This window comes from Bombina bombina, chromosome 8 (genome assembly GCF_027579735.1).
Source record: "Bombina bombina isolate aBomBom1 chromosome 8, aBomBom1.pri, whole genome shotgun sequence".
NCBI classification, from domain to species: Eukaryota; Metazoa; Chordata; class Amphibia; order Anura; family Bombinatoridae; genus Bombina; species Bombina bombina.
In genome coordinates this window covers 35,535,051-35,553,870 of record NC_069506.1, presented here as the reverse complement: position 1 = coordinate 35,553,870, position 18,820 = coordinate 35,535,051, and the positions used below count along the sequence as shown (strand labels likewise).

Sequence of the window (18,820 nt, the reverse complement as noted above, 5' to 3'; positions counted from 1 at the left end):
CCTCAAATTCTACACCCTCTAAGCAAGAGGGTAATACTTCTCAAACCAAGCCAGCCTGGAGACCGATGCAAGGCTGGAACAAGGGTAAGCAGGCCAAGAAACCTGCCACTGCTACCAAAACAGCATGAAGTGTTGGCCCCCGATCTGGGACCGGATCTGGTGGGGGGCAGACTTTCTCTCTTTTGCTCAGGCTTGGGCAAGAGATGTTCAGGATCCTTGGGCGCTAGAAATAGTTTCTCAAGGTTATCTCCTGGAATTCAGGGAACTACCCCCAAGGGGAAGGTTCCACAGGTCTCAATTATCTTCGAACCAAATAAAAAGACAGGCATTCTTACACTGTGTAGAAGACCTGTTAAGCATGGGAGTGATTCATCCTGTTCCATTAGGAGAACAAGGGATGGGTTTTTACTCCAACCTGTTCATATTCCCAAAAAAGAGGGAACATTCAGACCAATTTTAGATCTCAAGATTCTTAACAAGTTTCGAAGGGTTTCATCGTTCAAAATGGAAACCATTCGAACGATCCTTCCTACCATCCAGGAAGGTCAATTCCTGACCACGGTGGATTTAAAGGATGCGTATCTACATATTCCTATCCACAAGGAACATCTTCGGTTCCTAAGGTTCGTCTTTCTGGACAAGCATTACCAGTTTGTGGCACTTCCATTCGGATTAGCCACTGCTCCAAGGATTTTCACAAAGGTACTAGGGTCCCTTCTAGCGGTGCTAAGACCAAGGGGCATTGCAGTAGTACCTTACTTGGACGACATCCTGATTCAAGTGTCGTCTCTGTCAAAAGCAAGGGCTCATACGGACATTGTCCTAGCCTTTCTCAGATCTCACAGGTGGAAAGTGAACATAGAAAAAAGTTCTCTGTCCCCGTCAACAAGAGTTCCCTTCTTGGGAACAATAATAGTTTCCTTAGAAATGAAGATTTTTCTGACAGAGGCCAGAAAATCAAAACTTCTAAGCTCTTGTCAGGTACTTCATTCTGTTCTTCTTCCTTCCATAGCGCAGTGCATGGAAGTAATAGGTTTGATGGTTGCGGCAATGGTCATAGTTCCTTTTGCACGAATTCATCTAAGACCATTACACCTGTGCATGCTCAGGCAGTGGAATGGGGATTATACAGACTTGTCTCCGACGATACAAGTAGATCAAATAACCAGAGATTCACTCCGTTGGTGGCTGACCCTGGACAACCTGTCACAGGGAATGAGCTTCCGCAGACCAGAGTAGGTCATTGTCACGACCGACGCCAGTCTGGTGGGCTGGGGCGCGGTCTGGGAACCCCTGAAAGCTCAGGGTCTATGGTCTCGGGAAGACTCTCTTCTCCCGATAAACATAATGGAACTGAGAGCGATATTCAATGCTCTCAAGGCTTGTCCTCGACTAGCAAAGGCCAAATTCATAAGGTTTCAATCAGACAATATGACGACTGTTACATATATCAACCATCAGGGGGAAACAAGGAGTTCCCTGGCGATGGAGGAGCATCCGGGGGAGTGGGAACTCCATCCGGAAATCATTGCCCAAATAACTCAATTATGGGGCATTCCAGACATGGTTCTGATGGCCTCTCGTCAGAACTTCAAGGTCCCTTGTTACGGGTCCAAATCCAGGGATCCCAAGGCGACTCTAGTGGATACAATAGTAACACCTTGGATCTTCAACCTAGCTTATGTATTCCCACCGTTTCCTCTCATTCCCAGGCTGGTAGCCAGGATCAATCTGGAGAGGGCTTCGGTGATCTTGATAGTTCCTGCGTGGCCACGCAGGACTTGGTATGCAGACCTGGTGAATATGTCATCGGCTCCACCATGGAAGCTACCTTTGAGACAGGACCTTCTTCTTCAGGGTCCATTCGAACATCCGAATCTGGTTTCCCTCCAACTGACTGCTTGGAGTTTGAACGCTTGATTTTATCAAAGCGTGGGTTTTCAGATTCTGTAATAGATACTCTTATTCAGGCTAGAAAGCCTGTAACTAGAAAAATTTACCATAATATATGGAAAAAATATATCTGTTGGTGTGAATCTAAAAGATTCCCATGGAACAAGATAAAAATTCCTAACATTCTTTCCTTTCTACAAGAAGGTTTGGAGAAAGGATTATCTGCAAGTTCTCTGAAGGGACAGATCTCTGCTTTATCTGTTTTACTTCACAAAAGGCTGGCAGCTGTGCCAGACGTTTAAGCGTTTGTTCAGGCTCTGGTTAGAATCAAGCCTGTTTACAGACCTTTGACTCCTCCCTGGAGTCTTAATCTAGTTCTTTCAGTTCTTCAAGGGGTTCCGTTTGAACCCTTACATTCCGTAGATATTAAGTTATTATCTTGGAAAGTTTTGTTTTAGGTTGCAATTTCTTCTGCTAGAAGAGTTTCTGAGTTATCTGCTCTGCAGTGTTCTCCGCCCTATCTGGTCCATGCAGATAAGGTGGTTTTGCGTACTGAGCCTGGTTTTCTTCCGAAGGTTGTTTCCAACAAAAATATTAACCAGGAGATAGTTGTACCTTCTTTGTGTCCGAATCCAGTTTCAAAGAAGGAACGTTTGTTACACAATTTGGACGTAGTCCGTGCTCTAAAATTCTATTTAGAGGCTACTAAAGATTTTAGACTAACATCTTCTTTGTTTGTTGTTTATTCTGGTAAAAGGAGAGGTAAAAAAGCAACTTCTACCTCTCTTTCCTTTTGGCTTAAAAGCATTATCAGATTGGCTTTTGAGACTGCCGGACGGCAGCCTCCTGAAAGTATCACAGCTCACTCCACTAGGGCTGTGGCTTCCACATGGGCCTTCAAGAATGAGGTTCCTGTTGACCAGATATGTAAGGCAGCGACTTGGTCTTCACTGCACTCTTTTGCCAAATTTTTCAAATTTTATACTTTTGCTTCTTCGGAGGCTATTTTTGGGAGAAAGGTTTTGCAAGCCGTGGTGCCTTCCGTTTAGGTGACCTGATTTGCTCCCTCCCTTCATCCGTGTCCTAAGCTTTGGTATTGGTTCCCACAAGTAAGGATGACGCCGTGGACCGGACACACCTATGTTGGAGAAAACAGAATTTATGCTTACCTGATAAATTACTTTCTCCAACGGTGTGTCCGGTCCACGGCCCGCCCTGGTTTTTTTAATCAGGTCTGATGAATTATTTTCTCTAACTACAGTCACCACGTTACCATATGGTTTCTCCTATATATATTTCCTCCTGTCCGTCGGTCGAATGACTGGGGTGGGCGGAGCCTAGGAGGGACTATATGGCCAGCTTTGCTGGGCTCTTTGCCATTTCCTGTTGGGGAGGAGAATATCCCACAAGTAAGGATGACGCCGTGGACCGGACACACCGTTGGAGAAAGTAATTTATCAGGTAAGCATAAATTCTGTTTTTACTGGCAGACACACTGCCTAGCACTGCATATTTATAGGTGAGCACAGCTGTATCTTATTTTACTGGCAGGCACACTGCCTAGCACTGTATATTTATAGGTGAGCACAGCTGTATCTTGTTTTACTGGCAGGCACGCTGCCTAGCACTGTATATTTATAGGTGAGCACAGCTGTATCTTGTTTTACTGGCAGGCACACAGCCTAGCACTGCATATTTATAGGTGAGCACAGCTGTATCTTATTTTACTGGCAGGCACGCTGCCTAGCACTGCATATTTATAGGTGAGCACAGCTGTATCTTGTTTTACTGGCAGGCACACTGCCTAGCACTGCATATTTATAGGTGGGCACAGCTGTATCTTATTTTATTGGCAGGCATGCTGCCTAGCACTGCATATTTATAGGTGAGCACAGCTGTATCTTGTTTTACTGGCAGGCACGCTGCCTAGCACTGCATATTTATAGGTGAGCACAGCTGTATCTTGTTTTACTGGCAGGCACACTGCCTAGCACTGCATATTTTTAGGTGAGCACAGCTGTATCTTGTTTTACTGGCAGGCACACTGCCTAGCACTGCATATTTATAGGTGAGCACAACTGTATCTTGTTTTACTGGCAGGCACACTGCCTAGCACTGCATATTTATAGGTGGGCACAGCTGTATCTTATTTTATTGGCAGGCACACTGCCTAGCACTGCATATTTATAGGTGAGCACAGCTGTATCTTGTTTTACTGGCAGACATGCTGCCTAGCACTGCATATTTATAGGTGAGCACAGCTTTATCTTGTTTTACTGGCAGGCACGCTGCCTAGCACTGCATATTTATAGGTGAGCACAGCTGTATCTTGTTTTACTGGCAGGCACACTGCCTAGCACTGCATATTTTTAGGTGAGCACAGCTGTATCTTGTTTTACTGGCAGGCACACTGCCTAGCACTGCATATTTATAGGTGAGCACAACTGTATCTTGTTTTACTGGAAGGCACACTGCCTAGCACTGCATATTTTTAGGTGAGCACAGCTGTATCTTGTTTTACTGGCAGGCACGCTGCCTAGCACTGCATATTTATAGGTGAGCACAACTGTATCTTGTTTTACTGGCAGGCACACTGCCTAGCACTGCATATTTATAGGTGGGCACAGCTGTATCTTATTTTATTGGCAGGCATGCTGCCTAGCACTGCATATTTACAGGTGAGCACAGCTGTATCTTGTTTTACTGGCAGGCACGCTGCCTAGCACTGCATATTTACAGGTGAGCACAGCTGTATCTTGTTTTACTGGCAGGCACACTGCCTAGCACTGCATATTTTTATGTGAGCACAGCTGTATCTTATTTTACTGGCAGGCACACTGCCTAGCACTGCATATTTTTAGGTGAGCACAGCTGTACCTTATTTTACTGGCAGACACACTGCCTAGCACTGCATATTTATAGGTAAGCACAGCTGTACCTTGTGTTACCGGCCTGTGCACTGCATATTTATAGGGGAACACAGCTGTACCTTGTTGCATTGGCAGAAGCACTGTTTAGTGCTGCTTATTTGTAGGTTACAGGAACAATACACAGCGCTGCATATTTATTTAGAAGACCATTGTTTCTGTCTATGATCTATTACAGAAAGAGACTTGTTTCAGACACGATACCGACAAATTATTTGTGTTTTGTATAGTAGTATATTGCTTTCTCTTCAATAAAAGGCATTCGGATGCTAACTATTTAGGGGACTCTATTTGTAAAGAAAGCCTGCAATGTATACACAGGCTGCCTATGCTCGGGATCTGAACCAGGAACAAACCAAAAACTTTGTATATTGCAAAGCTGCAGAATAGATTGTACTGGAATTCCCCCTTTAAATGTATTTAAAAAAATGTGTTAATAAATGCGTTTGTGTCCAGATGCAACTCATTAAATCTGTCACAGTTCTGTTTCTCCAGAGTTCTTTATCAGCCTTTGGTGAACATAAGCACACTCATTACTAGGGGCAACCTCTTGCTTACAAGAGAGCTGAGAGGTTCGTAAAGGGAGAGAACTAAACAAAAAGGCACTAGAAGAGATAGGAGCAATCTAGATATTCTAGAACCTGCACTTGTATAATGTAAAATTATTTTACTTACATAAGCAACAAACGGATTCCCTATAACCAGTTTCACAGCTGTTTGCATTTATGTTGCTGAGGTTTTCTACAATTTTCAAGAACCCTGCAATGAGGCATTTTTCAGTTCCTAGCATATTTATAGTCTATTGAATGTCGCAGTGCCAGATTTTTATTTCTCTTTGCTATTTAACTTATTTAGCACCACAGGATTTTCACATTACCTCGACCTTTTTTTCTTCTTACACCTTTTTCTTTCAGAAACTCTAACAAGTCCCAGCAAGAACTGCTTCTTGATCTCATGTGGGCCATTTGGCCAGAACTGCCAGCCTATGGGCGGAAAGCCGCTCAGTTTGTGGACCTTCTTGGATATTTTTCATTGAAAACCTCCCAAACAGAGAAAAAGGTAAAAAGGCAAAGTTATTAGATTTCATATTTTATGAAAACACATGAAAATAGAAGTTTAGTTGTAACTCATAAATACTTTCAAATTTCTCTCAGTTTAAGGAATATTCACAAAAGGCTGTTGAGATCCTGCGAACCCAAAACCACATCCTGACAAACCACCCTAACTCCAACATCTACAAGTAAGTGCCCCTTAAAGGGACAGTTAACACCAGAATTTTTGTTGTTTTAAAAGATAGATAATCCCTTTATTACCCATTCCCCAGTTTTGCATAACCAACACAGTTATAATAATACACTTTTTACCTCTGTGATTACCTTGTATCTAAGCATCTTCTGACAAACCCCTGATCACATGACATTTTATTTATTATCTATTGACTTTCATTTTAGCCAATTAGTGCAGTGTCTGCCACAATCCACGGGCGTGATCACAATGTTATCTATAGGGTTTACCTGAACTAGCTCTCCCCTGCTGTGAAAAGCAAATACAAAGCATGTGATTAGAGGCGGCCTTCAAGGGCTTAGAAATTATCATATGAACCTTCCTAGGTCTAGCTTTCAAGTAAGAATACCAAAAGAACAAAGAAAAATTGGTGATAAAAGTAAATTGGAAAGTTGTTTAAAATTACATGCCCTATTTGAAACATGAAAGTTTTTTTTGGACTTGACTGTCCCTTTAACTTAGCATTGCTGTGCTGCTTAATAGTATACTTATGTGTGTCTATCAATCACAATGTCATATGTCCATACTGTAAAATTGCTGTGTTTCGTGTAGCAGTGTTAGGTCAACTAAAGCATATCTTGGTATGCAGTAGCCACCCAGCCTCTCTGGGGGACTGGAAAAAAATATAATTTCCAAATGTTAATTATAAGAAAAGCAGACAAAATAAATACTTAACGGACATTCCATTTTTAACTATTTAATTAGGCAGCTTTATGGGGGGATTTAATTTAAGCTGAATGTCTCTTTAATGTTTTTGCTCTGTAGCACGCTCTCTGGTTTGGTGGAGTTTGATGGATATTATCTTGAAAGTGACCCGTGTCTTGTATGTAATAACCCTGAAGTCCCACTCTGCGTGAGTATCATTATATTTCTATCTTCAAATGTTGCCATGCATTTTATCCACCCTGTAATTAAAGAATAGCATTTTTTATGTAATGTGTACCCTTTGTTTGCTAAAGAGGAAATCCATTGCTGTGCAGATCTCTGTTGTACACAGGGCTAACATTTTTTCTCTTCTTCCTCTTAACAGAACATCAAACTCTCCTCCATAAAAGTGGACACAAGATACACCACCACACAGCAGGTGGTGAAACTAATTGGTAGCCACACAATTAGCAAAGTGACGGTCAAGATTGGTGACTTGAAACGCACTAAGATGGTGCGAACCATCAATCTGTATTACAACAACCGCACCGTGCAGGCGATAGTAGAGCTTAAAAATAAGTAGGTGTTTAGTGTTCTATGCATGAAACGTGACATGTATGACATCCCCTCTTCCATTTGTTGTTATTAATAATGTTGTCTGTTGTTTAAGCACATATTACATTGACCTTGGAGCACAATTGTTTGTTTTATTCACTGAGTAATAAACACATTCTTTGCTTTTTACTATATCTGGACTGGAACAAGGGTCATTCACCTAATGGCTGCTTAGTTGTAGGTGTGTGTGTTTCTGACCATTACTGACTCCCATATAGCTACAGTATGCCATATGCACCAATACACACGTTCCAGTATCTGACTAGGGATTTTCACAACCTGTTTTTCTATGCATTTCAGTATTATAATTCTATAGAAATTACAAACTATTTGTCCTAAACTAACATAGCAAGGTTAGTACCAGTCATTTGTCACATGCAGATTTAGACAATTGTCTTCGATATAATGGTGAAATCAATGGGTTTTATTTTTCAGGCCCGCGCGTTGGCACAAAGCCAAGAAGGTGCAGCTGACCCCCGGACAGACTGAGGTGAAGATTGATCTTCCTTTGCCCATTGTCGCTTCCAACTTAATGATCGAGTTTGCAGACTTTTACGAAAATTATCAAGCCTCCTCAGAGACGCTACAGTGCCCGCGTTGTAGCGCTTCTGTGCCTGCAAACCCAGGAGTATGTGGGAACTGTGGAGAGAATGTCTACCAGTGTCACAAGTGCAGGTCAGGAATCGAAACCTGATGCACATTTTGCATCTGTCGCTAGACTAGAACTCGCTCTTGCTCCTCTTTTGGATTGGCAAGAAATGAATTGCCAGTGTGTTCTTTTTGTGTTAGAAGGAAGTTTACTTATGTTGGCAGAAATCCCAGATATTGGATATAAAATTGGCAGCCAGTGAGCGTTGTTAGGATGTACGCAACCGGTACTGATGTATTCGTTTACTTTTACACATCTTTTAATTCTAATTTTTCAAGCCAACAAAAAAAAAACATGTTTTAAGGACGCTTTTTTGTTTATATCATAGAAAAGTTTTGCATACAATGCCTCCTTTAATGTCCTAAACTACAGCTGAAGCAAGCTGTATTCCACAGTCCGTATTGCAGAATTTTAAGCTATGGTGTGTAGTAAATTTTTTTACCAATACATTTCTGGCCAATTCCAAAAACTTATTAGGTTAAAATCTGGGGTTATCCTAACCTATGAGTAGATTTCAAGATTTGCCATTTCATGTTCAAGAAGCAACTATCTTATTTAATGTTATTGAATTGGCAATGTTTCTTTATTGTAGATTGCAAATTGTTTTCTTGCATCAAATAGGTTTTTATGACCCTAATTGTATTGCCGTTTATGATGGGTAATTTGTTTATCATTAATAACCTCAAAAATATAAAAATGAACACTTCACAGTATCCAGTATTTGTAGTGCAGACAAACATGAATATTATTTTATCCCCATAGTTTCATATTGCATTGCAGGTTGCCTGGTTTAGCAATGCTTATTTATTAGGTAGTGCTGAAGTAGATTTTGCATTATTCTGTGTTTTTCTCAGGTCCATAAACTATGATGAGAAGGATCCTTTCTTATGCAATGCTTGTGGTTTCTGCAAATACGCTCGCTTTGACTTTATGCTATATGCCAGACCGTGCTGTGCTGTGGATCCCATTGAGAATGAAGAAGATCGAAAGAAAGTGAGTACCTTCCTTCTTTATCTGTGAGCTTATTGGTAATTATGGTTAAGACATCATCTTTGGTCTTCAAAAAAACCTCTGCTCTATCATATTGGATTTTTTCTCCTCACCCATAATCTGAAACTTGATACACTTTATACATTGTTACTTCGTGTTTTTTGCTTTTGTTTTTTTGGACATCTTGGTAAATTGCTGCACATCTACAATACTCCCCTTCTCCATTTAAGCCTATCTGGCGTGCACACCGTGGATTTAAACACTTTTACTTGTTTTATGTAAAACGGGTTTGACAAATCTTAGCAGCCATAGAATCAGGGCTACTAAACTTTTATTTATGGCTCCTATCTTTTTGGATTATTCTACAATTTTTTATTAAATTGTATTCAAGTGTAGTTGGCTCCACAACATTATGCCTGTCTTCAAAGAGCCATATACGCTTGTCAATCCCTGGTTAAAAGTGTGGTGTTGTTCTTTTGGGGCACTGGGGGCATATCGGTTGCTTTTTTTTGGGGTATTGCAAACTGATTTATTTATTTCTATGCACCAATTGCAGTTTAACAATTTACTTTCATGTTACATTTTAGGCTGTTACTAACATCAACACATTGCTGGATAAAGCGGACAGGGTGTATCACCAACTGATGGGCCACCGACCACAACTAGAGAACCTGCTATGTAAAGTGAATGAGGCAGCACCGGAAAAGCCCCAGGTAACTAACCAATGCTGTCTTATTTGTGTCTTTCTTTCCATCTTCCATTTGCTCATAGCAGTTTTTGTTGTGATCTAGTTGATCTTCACCTTGCAGGATGACTCGGCCAATGCTGGAGGGATTAGCTCCACTTCAGCCAGTGTGAATAGATATATCTTGCAATTGGCCCAGGAATACTGTGGGGACTGCAAGAATTCTTTTGATGAACTTTCCAAGATTATACAGGTACCATTCTTATTTATTTTCCTAAACAATGGAGAAGTGATAACTGTTTGTAGACCATATGATGATCATCAATATTTAAACATTTTAAAGGAATTTTTTTGCTTTTTGAAAAATGAATGAGAAAAAAAATAGGCAAACATACATTTAATATCTGAACTAAATATATTTTTTAATTCTCTTTTCAGAAAGTATTTGCCTCTCGAAAGGAACTGCTAGAATATGATCTGCAACAAAGAGAAGCTGCTACCAAATCTTCCCGTACCGCTGTGCAGCCCACATTCACTGCCAGCCAGTATCGAGCCCTCTCAGTGCTTGGCTGTGGGCACACCTCTTCTAACAAATGCTATGGCTGTGCTTCTGCTGTGACAGAGCACTGCATCACGTTGCTCCGTGCCCTGGCCACCAACAGCACAATTCGGCACATCCTGGTTTCACAGGGTCTTATCCGAGAACTCTTTGATTACAATCTACGTCGGGGCCCGGCAGCAATGCGTGATGAAGTGCGGCAGGTCATGTGCCTGCTAACCAGGTATTTTTGGGATTTTTTGTCATTTATTTTGTTGGTGCTTTTTAATATGTTTCTGTTGTTTACAAAGTTGTCTCTTTGGTTTATTCTTCAGGGACAATCCAGAAGCCACACTGCAATTGAATGACTTGATCATAGGGAAAGTGTCAACAGCTCTCAAGGGACATTGGGCAAACCCAGACTTGGTAAGCCCCCTAGTTTATTTAATTCCCTTCTTTTGTGCTAACAGAAACATTATAGCAATTGTTTTTGTATATTCCTAGTATATATCAGTAGTTAAAGGGATACGAAAGTCAAAATTAAACTTGCACGATTCAGATAGAGCAGGTCATTTTAAGACACTTTTAAATTCACTTTTATTTTCAAATGTGCTTTGTTCTCTGGGTATCCCTTGTTGAAAAAGAATATGCACATATCCTACAGTAGTGGGAGCTGCTGCTAATTTGTGCCTGCACACATTTGTCTTTCTTCTGTTAAGTGTGATCAGTCCACGGGTCATCATTACTTCTGGGATATTACTCCTCCCCAACAGGAAGTGCAAGAGGATTCACCCAGCAGAGCTGCATATAGCTCCTCCCCTCTACGTCACTCCCAGTCATTCTCTTGCACCCAACGACTAGATAGGATGTGTGAGAGGACTATGGTGATTATACTTAGTTTTATATCTTCAATCAAAAGTTTGTTATTTTAAAATAGCACCGGAGTGTGTTATTACCTCTCTGGCAGAGTTTGAAGAAGAATCTACCAGAGTTTTGCTATGATTTTAGCCGGAGTAGTTAAGATCATATTGCTGTTCTCGGCCATCTGAGGAGTGAGGTAAACTTCAGATCAGGGGACAGCGGGCAGATGAATCTGCATAGAGGTATGTAGCAGTTTTTATTTTCTGACAATGGAATTGATGAGAAAATCCTGCCATACCGATATAATGTCATGTATGTATACTTTACACTTCAGTATTCTGGGGAATGGTACTTCACTAGAATTACACTGTAAGAAATACATAAAGCTGTTTAATAACTAGAGATTATGTTTAACGTTTTTGCTGGAATGTAAAATCGTTTTCATTTGCTGAGGTACTGTGTGAATAAATGTTTGGGCACTATTTTTCCACTTGGCAGTTGCTTAATCTGTTTTTCTGACAGTTTCTGTTCTCCCTCACTGCTGTGTGTGAAGGGGAGGGGCCGTTTTTTGGCGCTTTTTCTATGCATCAAATATTTCAGTCAGCAACTCATTGTATTCCCTGCATGATCCGGTTCATCTCTACAGAGCTCAGGGGTCTTCAAAACTTATTTTGAGGGAGGTAATTTCTCACAGCAGAGCTGTGAGAATTATAGTTTGACTGAGATAAAAAACGTTTATTCTGTAATTTGTTTCCTGCTTTCAGAATTTGTTATCTTTGCTAATGGGATTAAACCTTTGCTAAAGTTGTGTTGTTTACAAGGATTGAGGCTATAACTGTTTCAATTTATTAATTTTCAACTGTCATAGATCTTCTGTGCTTCTTAAAGGCACAGTACATTTTAATATTATTCTAATTGAATTGTATTTCCAAGTTGCAAGTTTATTTGCTAGTGTGTTAAACATGTCTGATTCAGAGGATGATACCTGTGTCATTTGTTGCAATGCCAAAGTGGAGCCCAATAGAAATTTATGTACTAACTGTATTGATGCTACTTTAAATAAAAGTCAATCTGTACAAATTGAACAAATTTCACCAAACAACGAGGGGAGAGTTATGCCGACTAACTCGCCTCACGTGTCAGTACCTACATCTCCCGCTCAGAGGGAGGTGCGTGATATTGTAGCGCCGAGTACATCTGGGCGGCCATTACAAATCACATTACAGGATATGGCTACTGTTATGACTGAGGTTTTGGCTAAATTACCAGAACTAAGAGGTAAGCGTGATCACTCTGGGGTGAGAACAGAGTGCGCTGATAATATTAGGGCCATGTCAGACACTGCGTCACAGGTGGCAGAACATGAGGACGGAGAACTTCATTCTGTGGGTGACGGTTCTGATCCAAACAGACTGGATTCAGATATTTCAAATTTTAAATTTAAACTGGAAAACCTCCGTGTATTACTAGGGGAGGTGTTAGCGGCTCTGAATGATTGTAACACAGTTGCAATACCAGAGAAAATGTGTAGGTTGGATAAATATTTTGCGGTACCCGACGAGTACTGAGGTTTTTCCTATACCTAAGAGACTTACTGAAATTGTTACTAAGGAGTGGGATAGACCCGGTGTGCCGTTCTCACCCCCTCCGATATTTAGAAAAATGTTTCCAATAGACGCCACCACAAGGGACTTATTGCAAACGGTCCCTAAGGTGGAGGGAGCAGTTTCTACCTTAGCTAAGCGTACCACTATCCCGGTGGAGGATAGCTGTGCTTTTTCAGATCCAATGGATAAAAAGTTAGAGGGTTACCTTAAGAAAATGTTTGTTCAACAAGGTTTTATATTGCAACCCCTTGCATGCATTGCGCCGATCACGGCTGCAGCGGCATTCTGGTTTGAGTCTCTGGAAGAGAACATTGGTTCAGCTACTCTGGACGACATTACGGACAGGCTTAGAGTCCTTAAACTAGCTAATTCATTCATTTCGGAGGCCGTAGTACATCTTACTAAACTTACGGCGAAGAATTCAGGATTCGCCATTCAGGCACGCAGGGCGCTGTGGCTAAAATCCTGGTCAGCTGATGTTACTTCTAAGTCTAAATTGCTTAATATACCTTTCAAAGGGCAGACCTTATTCGGGCCCGGGTTGAAAGAGATTATCGCTGACATTACAGGAGGTAAAGGCCATGCCCTGCCTCAGGACAAAGCCAAAGCCAAGACTAGACAGTCTAATTTTCGTTCCTTTCGTAATTTCAAAGCAGGAGCAGCATCAACTTCCTCTGCACCAAAACAGGAAGGAGCTGTTGCTCGCTACAGACAAGGCTGGAAACCTAACCAGTCCTGGAACAAGGGCAAGCAGACTAGGAAACCTGCTGCTGCCCCTAAAACAGCATGAATTGAGGGCCCCCGATCCGGGATCGGATCTAGTGGGGGGCAGACTTTCTCTCTTCGCCCAGGCTTGGGCAAGAGATGTTCAGGATCCCTGGGCGCTAGAGATAATATCTCAGGGATACCTTCTGGACTTCAAATACTCTCCTCCAAGAGAGAGATTTCATCTGTCAAGATTGTCAACAATCCAGACAAAGAAAGAGGCGTTTCTACGCTGCGTACAAGAGCTCTTGTTAATGGGAGTAATCCATCCAGTTCCACGATCGGAACAGGGACCAGGGGTTTTACTCAAATCTGTTTGTGGTTCCCAAAAAAGAGGGAACTTTCAGACCAATCCTGGACTTAAAGATCCTAAACAAATTCCTAAGAGTTCCATCGTTCAAGATGGAGACTATTCGGACAATTTTACCTATGATCCAAGAGGGTCAATACATGACCACTGTAGGTTTGCCTTCCTAGACAGGCATTACCAGTTTGTGGCTCTTCCATTCGGATTGGCTACAGCTCCAAGAATCTTCACAAAGGTTCTGGGTGCTCTTCTGGCGGTACTAAGACCGCGGGGAATCTCGGGAGCTCCATACCTAGACGACATTCTGATACAAGCTTCAAGCTTTCAAACTGCCAAGTCTCATACAGAGTTAGTGCTGGCATTTCTAAGGTCACATGGATGGAAGGTGAACGAAAAGAAAAGTTCACTCGTTCCACTCACAAGAGTTCCCTTCCTGGGGACTCTTATAGATTCTGTAGAAATGAAGATTTACCTGACAGAGGACAGGCTAACAAGACTTCAAAGTGCTTGCCGCACCCTTCATTCCATTCAATACCCGTCAGTGGCTCAATGCATGGAGGTAATCGGCTTAATGGTAGCGGCAATGGACATAGTACCCTTTGCACGCTTACACCTCAGACCACTGCAACTGTGCATGCTAAGTCAGTGGAATGGGGATTACTCAGACTTATCCCCTTCTCTGAATCTGGATCAAGAGACCAGAAATTCTCTTCTATGGTGGCTTTCTCGGCCACATCTGTCCAGGGGGATGCCATTCAGCAGACCAGACTGGACAATTGTAACAACAGACGCCAGCCTTCTAGGTTGGGGTGCCGTCTGGAATTCTCTGAAGGCTCAGGGACAATGGAGTCAGGAGGAGAGTCTCCTGCCAATAAACATTCTGGAATTGAGAGCAGTTCTCAATGCCCTCCTGGCTTGGCCCCAGTTGACAACTCGGGGGTTCATCAGGTTTCAGTCGGACAACATCACGACTGTAGCTTACATCAACCATCAGGGAGGGACAAGAAGCTCCCTAGCTATGATGGAAGTATCAAAGATAATTTGCTGGGCAGAGTCTCACTCTTGCCACCTGTCAGCAATCCACATCCCGGGAGTGGAGAACTGGGAGGCGGATTTCTTAAGTCGTCAGACTTTTCATCCGGGGGAGTGGGAACTTCATCCGGAGGTCTTTGCCCAAATACTTCGACGTTGGGGCAAACCAGAGATAGATCTCATGGCGTCTCGACAGAACGCCAAGCTTCCTCGTTACGGGTCCAGATCCAGGGATCCAGGAGCAGTCCTGATAGATGCTCTGACAGCACCTTGGGACTTCAGGATGGCTTACGTGTTTCCACCCTTCCCGTTGCTTCCTCGATTGATTGCCAGAATCAAACAAGAGAGAGCATCAGTGATTCTAATAGCACCTGCGTGGCCACGCAGGACTTGGTATGCAGACCTGGTGGACATGTCATCCTGTCCACCTTGGTCTCTACCTCTGAAACAGGACCTTCTGATACAGGGTCCCTTCAAACATCAAAATCTAACTTCTCTGAAGCTGACTGCTTGGAAATTGAACGCTTGATTTTATCAAGACGTGGATTTTCTGAGTCAGTTATTGATACCTTAATACAGGCTAGGAAACCTGTTACCAGAAAGATTTACCATAAGATATGGTGTAAATACCTATATTGGTGTGAATCCAAAGGTTACTCTTGGAGTAAGGTTAGGATTCCTAGGATATTGTCTTTTCTACAAGAAGGTTTAGAAAAGGGTTTATCTGCTAGTTCATTAAAGGGACAGATCTCAGCTCTGTCCATTCTGTTACACAAACGTCTGTCAGAAGTTCCTGACGTCCAGGCTTTTTGTCAGGCTTTGGCCAGAATTAAGCCTGTGTTTAAAACTGTTGCTCCACCATGGAGTTTAAACCTTGTTCTTAATGTTTTACAGGGCGTTCCGTTTGAACCCCTTCATTCCATTGATATAAAGTTGTTATCTTGGAAAGTTCTATTTTTAATGGCTATTTCCTCGGCTCGAAGAGTCTCTGAATTATCAGCCTTACATTGTGATTCTCCTTATTTGATTTTTCATTCGGATAAGGTAGTCCTGCGTACTAAACCTGGGTTCTTACCTAAGGTAGTTACTAACAGGAATATCAATCAAGAGATTGTTGTTCCTTCTTTATGCCCAAATCCTTCTTCAAAGAAGGAACGTCTACTGCACAACCTGGATGTAGTCCGTGCTCTAAAATTTTACTTACAGGCAACTAAGGAATTTCGACAAACGTCTTCTCTGTTTGTCATTTACTCTGGGCAGAGGAGAGGTCAAAAAGCTTCCGCTACCTCTCTTTCTTTTTGGCTTCGTAGCATAATTCGTTTAGCTTATGAGACTGCTGGACAGCAGCCTCCTGAAAGAATTACAGCTCATTCTACTAGAGCTGTGGCTTCCACTTGGGCCTTCAAGAATGAGGCCTCTGTTGAACAGATTTGCAAGGCTGCAACTTGGTCTTCGCTTCATACTTTTTCCAAATTTTACAAATTTGACACTTTTGCTTCATCGGAGGCTATTTTTGGGAGAAAGGTTCTTCAGGCAGTGGTTCCTTCTGTATAAAGAGCCTGCCTATCCCTCCCGTCATCCGTGTACTTTTGCTTTGGTATTGGTATCCCAGAAGTAATGATGACCCGTGGACTGATCACACTTAACAGAAGAAAACATAATTTATGCTTACCTGATAAATTCCTTTCTTCTGTAGTGTGATCTGTCCACGGCCCGCCCTGTTTTTAAGGCAGGTAAATATTTTTTAATTTATACTCCAGTCACCACTTCACCCTTGGCTTTTCCTTTCTCGTTGGTCCTTGGTCGAATGACTGGGAGTGACGTAGAGGGGAGGAGCTATATGCAGCTCTGCTGGGTGAATCCTCTTGCACTTCCTGTTGGGGAGGAGTAATATCCCAGAAGTAATGATGACCCGTGGACTGATCACACTACAGAAGAAAGGAATTTATCAGGTAAGCATAAATTATGTTTTTGTGATTGGCTGACTAGATGTGTTCATCTTGCTGCCAGTATGCAATGCTGCTCCTTCAGAAAAGGATAACAAGTGAACAAAGCAAATTTGATAATGGAAATAATTTGTAAAGTTTAAAATTGTCTGTTCTATCCAAATCATGAAAGAAAATGTTGGGGTTTACTGTCCCTTTAAGCACTTCATTGCAAGCAATACATGTTTTAAAACACAGGGGACAGGTATTATTGAGCTCCTGCGTTCATCAAACAGTCTCTCTGTAGAATGATGAAGTTTTCTGGATCCTATAGAATGCACTCCGGCCTCCCTGGGGCAGTGGGATAAAACAGTTTCCAGAATTATATTACAGGAAAAGCAGGCAAATATATTTAAAGTATATTGCAAAGATTATTTTACTATACATAATTACACATTTTATGTGGAATTTAGTTGGGGTTTAATGTCCCTTTTAACTATTGTCCTGCCATAGATGACTGCATGACAATAAAAGCACCTTGTGGCTCCAGAATATACACCGTAGTAAAATAGAGAGGTCCTATTTAGGTAGTGTGACAGATTCTGAGAGAGAACTCTTATAATGTTTTGAGAAGACTATGATTCAAATATGTTTAGATTTCTTTGTTATAAGCTGTTTGCGAAGTTCGGTTCCTTAAAAACCTATTTGGTTTTTATTCTCCTCATTCATTATGTTTTGCCGCTTTAAGCTCACTATTCTCTCAGTTCTTTATTTATTTGGCTATGTAGAGTATCAGACAAATTGTAGAGACTTCATCTATGGGGGGGGGGTTTGTTTTCATGGCAAACATACATCACAACATAGTAATTGCTCTGATTCATGTGTATTCTAGGCAAGCAGTCTTCAGTATGAGATGCTGCTGCTAACAGACTCCATATCCAAAGAAGACAGCTGCTGGGAACTTCGCCTTCGCTGTGGTACATAGAAACTTATAAGAAAATGACACTAATAATAATGCATTATTGTATGTTCACGGTGGAAATTACAATAGGCAATAGGGATAATATACAGAATGTAGTGAATGTGTAAAGCAATTTATATTAATAATAATAATGTAATGGAATCTTATTTCTTTCATGTAATTAGCAAGAGTCCATGAGCTAGTGACGTATGGGATATACATTCCTACCAGGAGGGGCAAAGTTTCCCAAACCTTAAAATGCCTATAAATACACCCCTCACCACACCCACAATTCAGTTTTACAAACTTTGCCTCCGATGGAGGTGGTTTAGTAAGTTTGTGCTAGATTCTACGTTGATATGCGCTCCGCAGCAAGTTGGAGCCCGGTTTTCCTCTCAGCGTGCAGTGAATGTCAGAGGGATGTGAGGAGAGTATTGCCTATTTGAATGCAGTGATCTCCTTCTACGGGGTCTATTTCATAGGTTCTCTGTTATCGGTCGTAGAGATTCATCTCTTACCTCCCTTTTCAGATCGACGATATACCGTACTCTTATATATACCATTACCTCTGCTGATTCTCGTTTCAGTACTGGTTTGGCTTTCTACAAACATGTAGATGAGTGTCCTGGGGTAAGTAAATCTTATTTTCTGTGACACTCTAAGCTATGGTTGGGCACTTTGTTTATAAAGTTCTAAATATATGTATTCAAACATTTATTTGCCTTGACTCAGAATGTTCAACTTTCCTTATTTTTCAGACAATCAGTTTCATATTTGGGATAATGCATTTGAATTAATCATTTTTTCTTACCTTTCAAAAATTTGACTCTTTTTTCCCTGTGGGCTGTTAGGCTCGCGGGGGCTGAAAATGCTTCATTTTATTGCGTCATTCTTGTCGCGGATTTTTTTGGCGCAAAAATTCTTTTCCGTTTCCGGCGTCATACGTGTCGCCGGAAGTTGCGTCATTTTTTTGACGTTATTTTGCGCCAAAAATGTCGGCGTTCCGGATGTGGCTTCATTTTTGGCGCCAAAAGCATTTAGGCGCCAAATAATGTGGGCGTCTTGTTTGGCGCTAAAAAAATATGGGCGTCGCTTTTGTCTCCACATTATTTAAGTCTCATTATTTATTGCTTCTG

The 18,820-nt window shown here is 41.6% G+C and overlaps 1 protein-coding gene across 15 annotated transcripts in view; it reads left to right on the top strand.

Moving 5' to 3' along the window:
• UBR4 (ubiquitin protein ligase E3 component n-recognin 4) overlaps positions 1 to 18,820 on the top strand; it is a 256,917-nt gene that overhangs the window by 131,458 nt on the left and 106,639 nt on the right. For 11 of the 15 annotated variants that reach the window (XM_053690289.1, XM_053690283.1, XM_053690288.1 and 8 more), the window contains 11 exons: positions 5,735 to 5,879; positions 5,975 to 6,060; positions 6,870 to 6,957; positions 7,135 to 7,328; positions 7,800 to 8,039; positions 8,868 to 9,006; positions 9,591 to 9,716; positions 9,795 to 9,941; positions 10,127 to 10,470; positions 10,562 to 10,652; positions 17,616 to 17,700. In XM_053690289.1, the coding sequence (XP_053546264.1) occupies positions 5,735 to 5,879; positions 5,975 to 6,060; positions 6,870 to 6,957; positions 7,135 to 7,328; positions 7,800 to 8,039; positions 8,868 to 9,006; positions 9,591 to 9,716; positions 9,795 to 9,941; positions 10,127 to 10,470; positions 10,562 to 10,652; positions 17,616 to 17,700 (1,685 nt within the window). The remainder of the gene's footprint in view (positions 1 to 5,734; positions 5,880 to 5,974; positions 6,061 to 6,869; positions 6,958 to 7,134; positions 7,329 to 7,799; positions 8,040 to 8,867; positions 9,007 to 9,590; positions 9,717 to 9,794; positions 9,942 to 10,126; positions 10,471 to 10,561; positions 10,653 to 17,615; positions 17,701 to 18,820) is intronic. The other 4 variants (XM_053690290.1, XM_053690292.1, XM_053690285.1 and 1 more) reach the window with 1 other exon arrangement.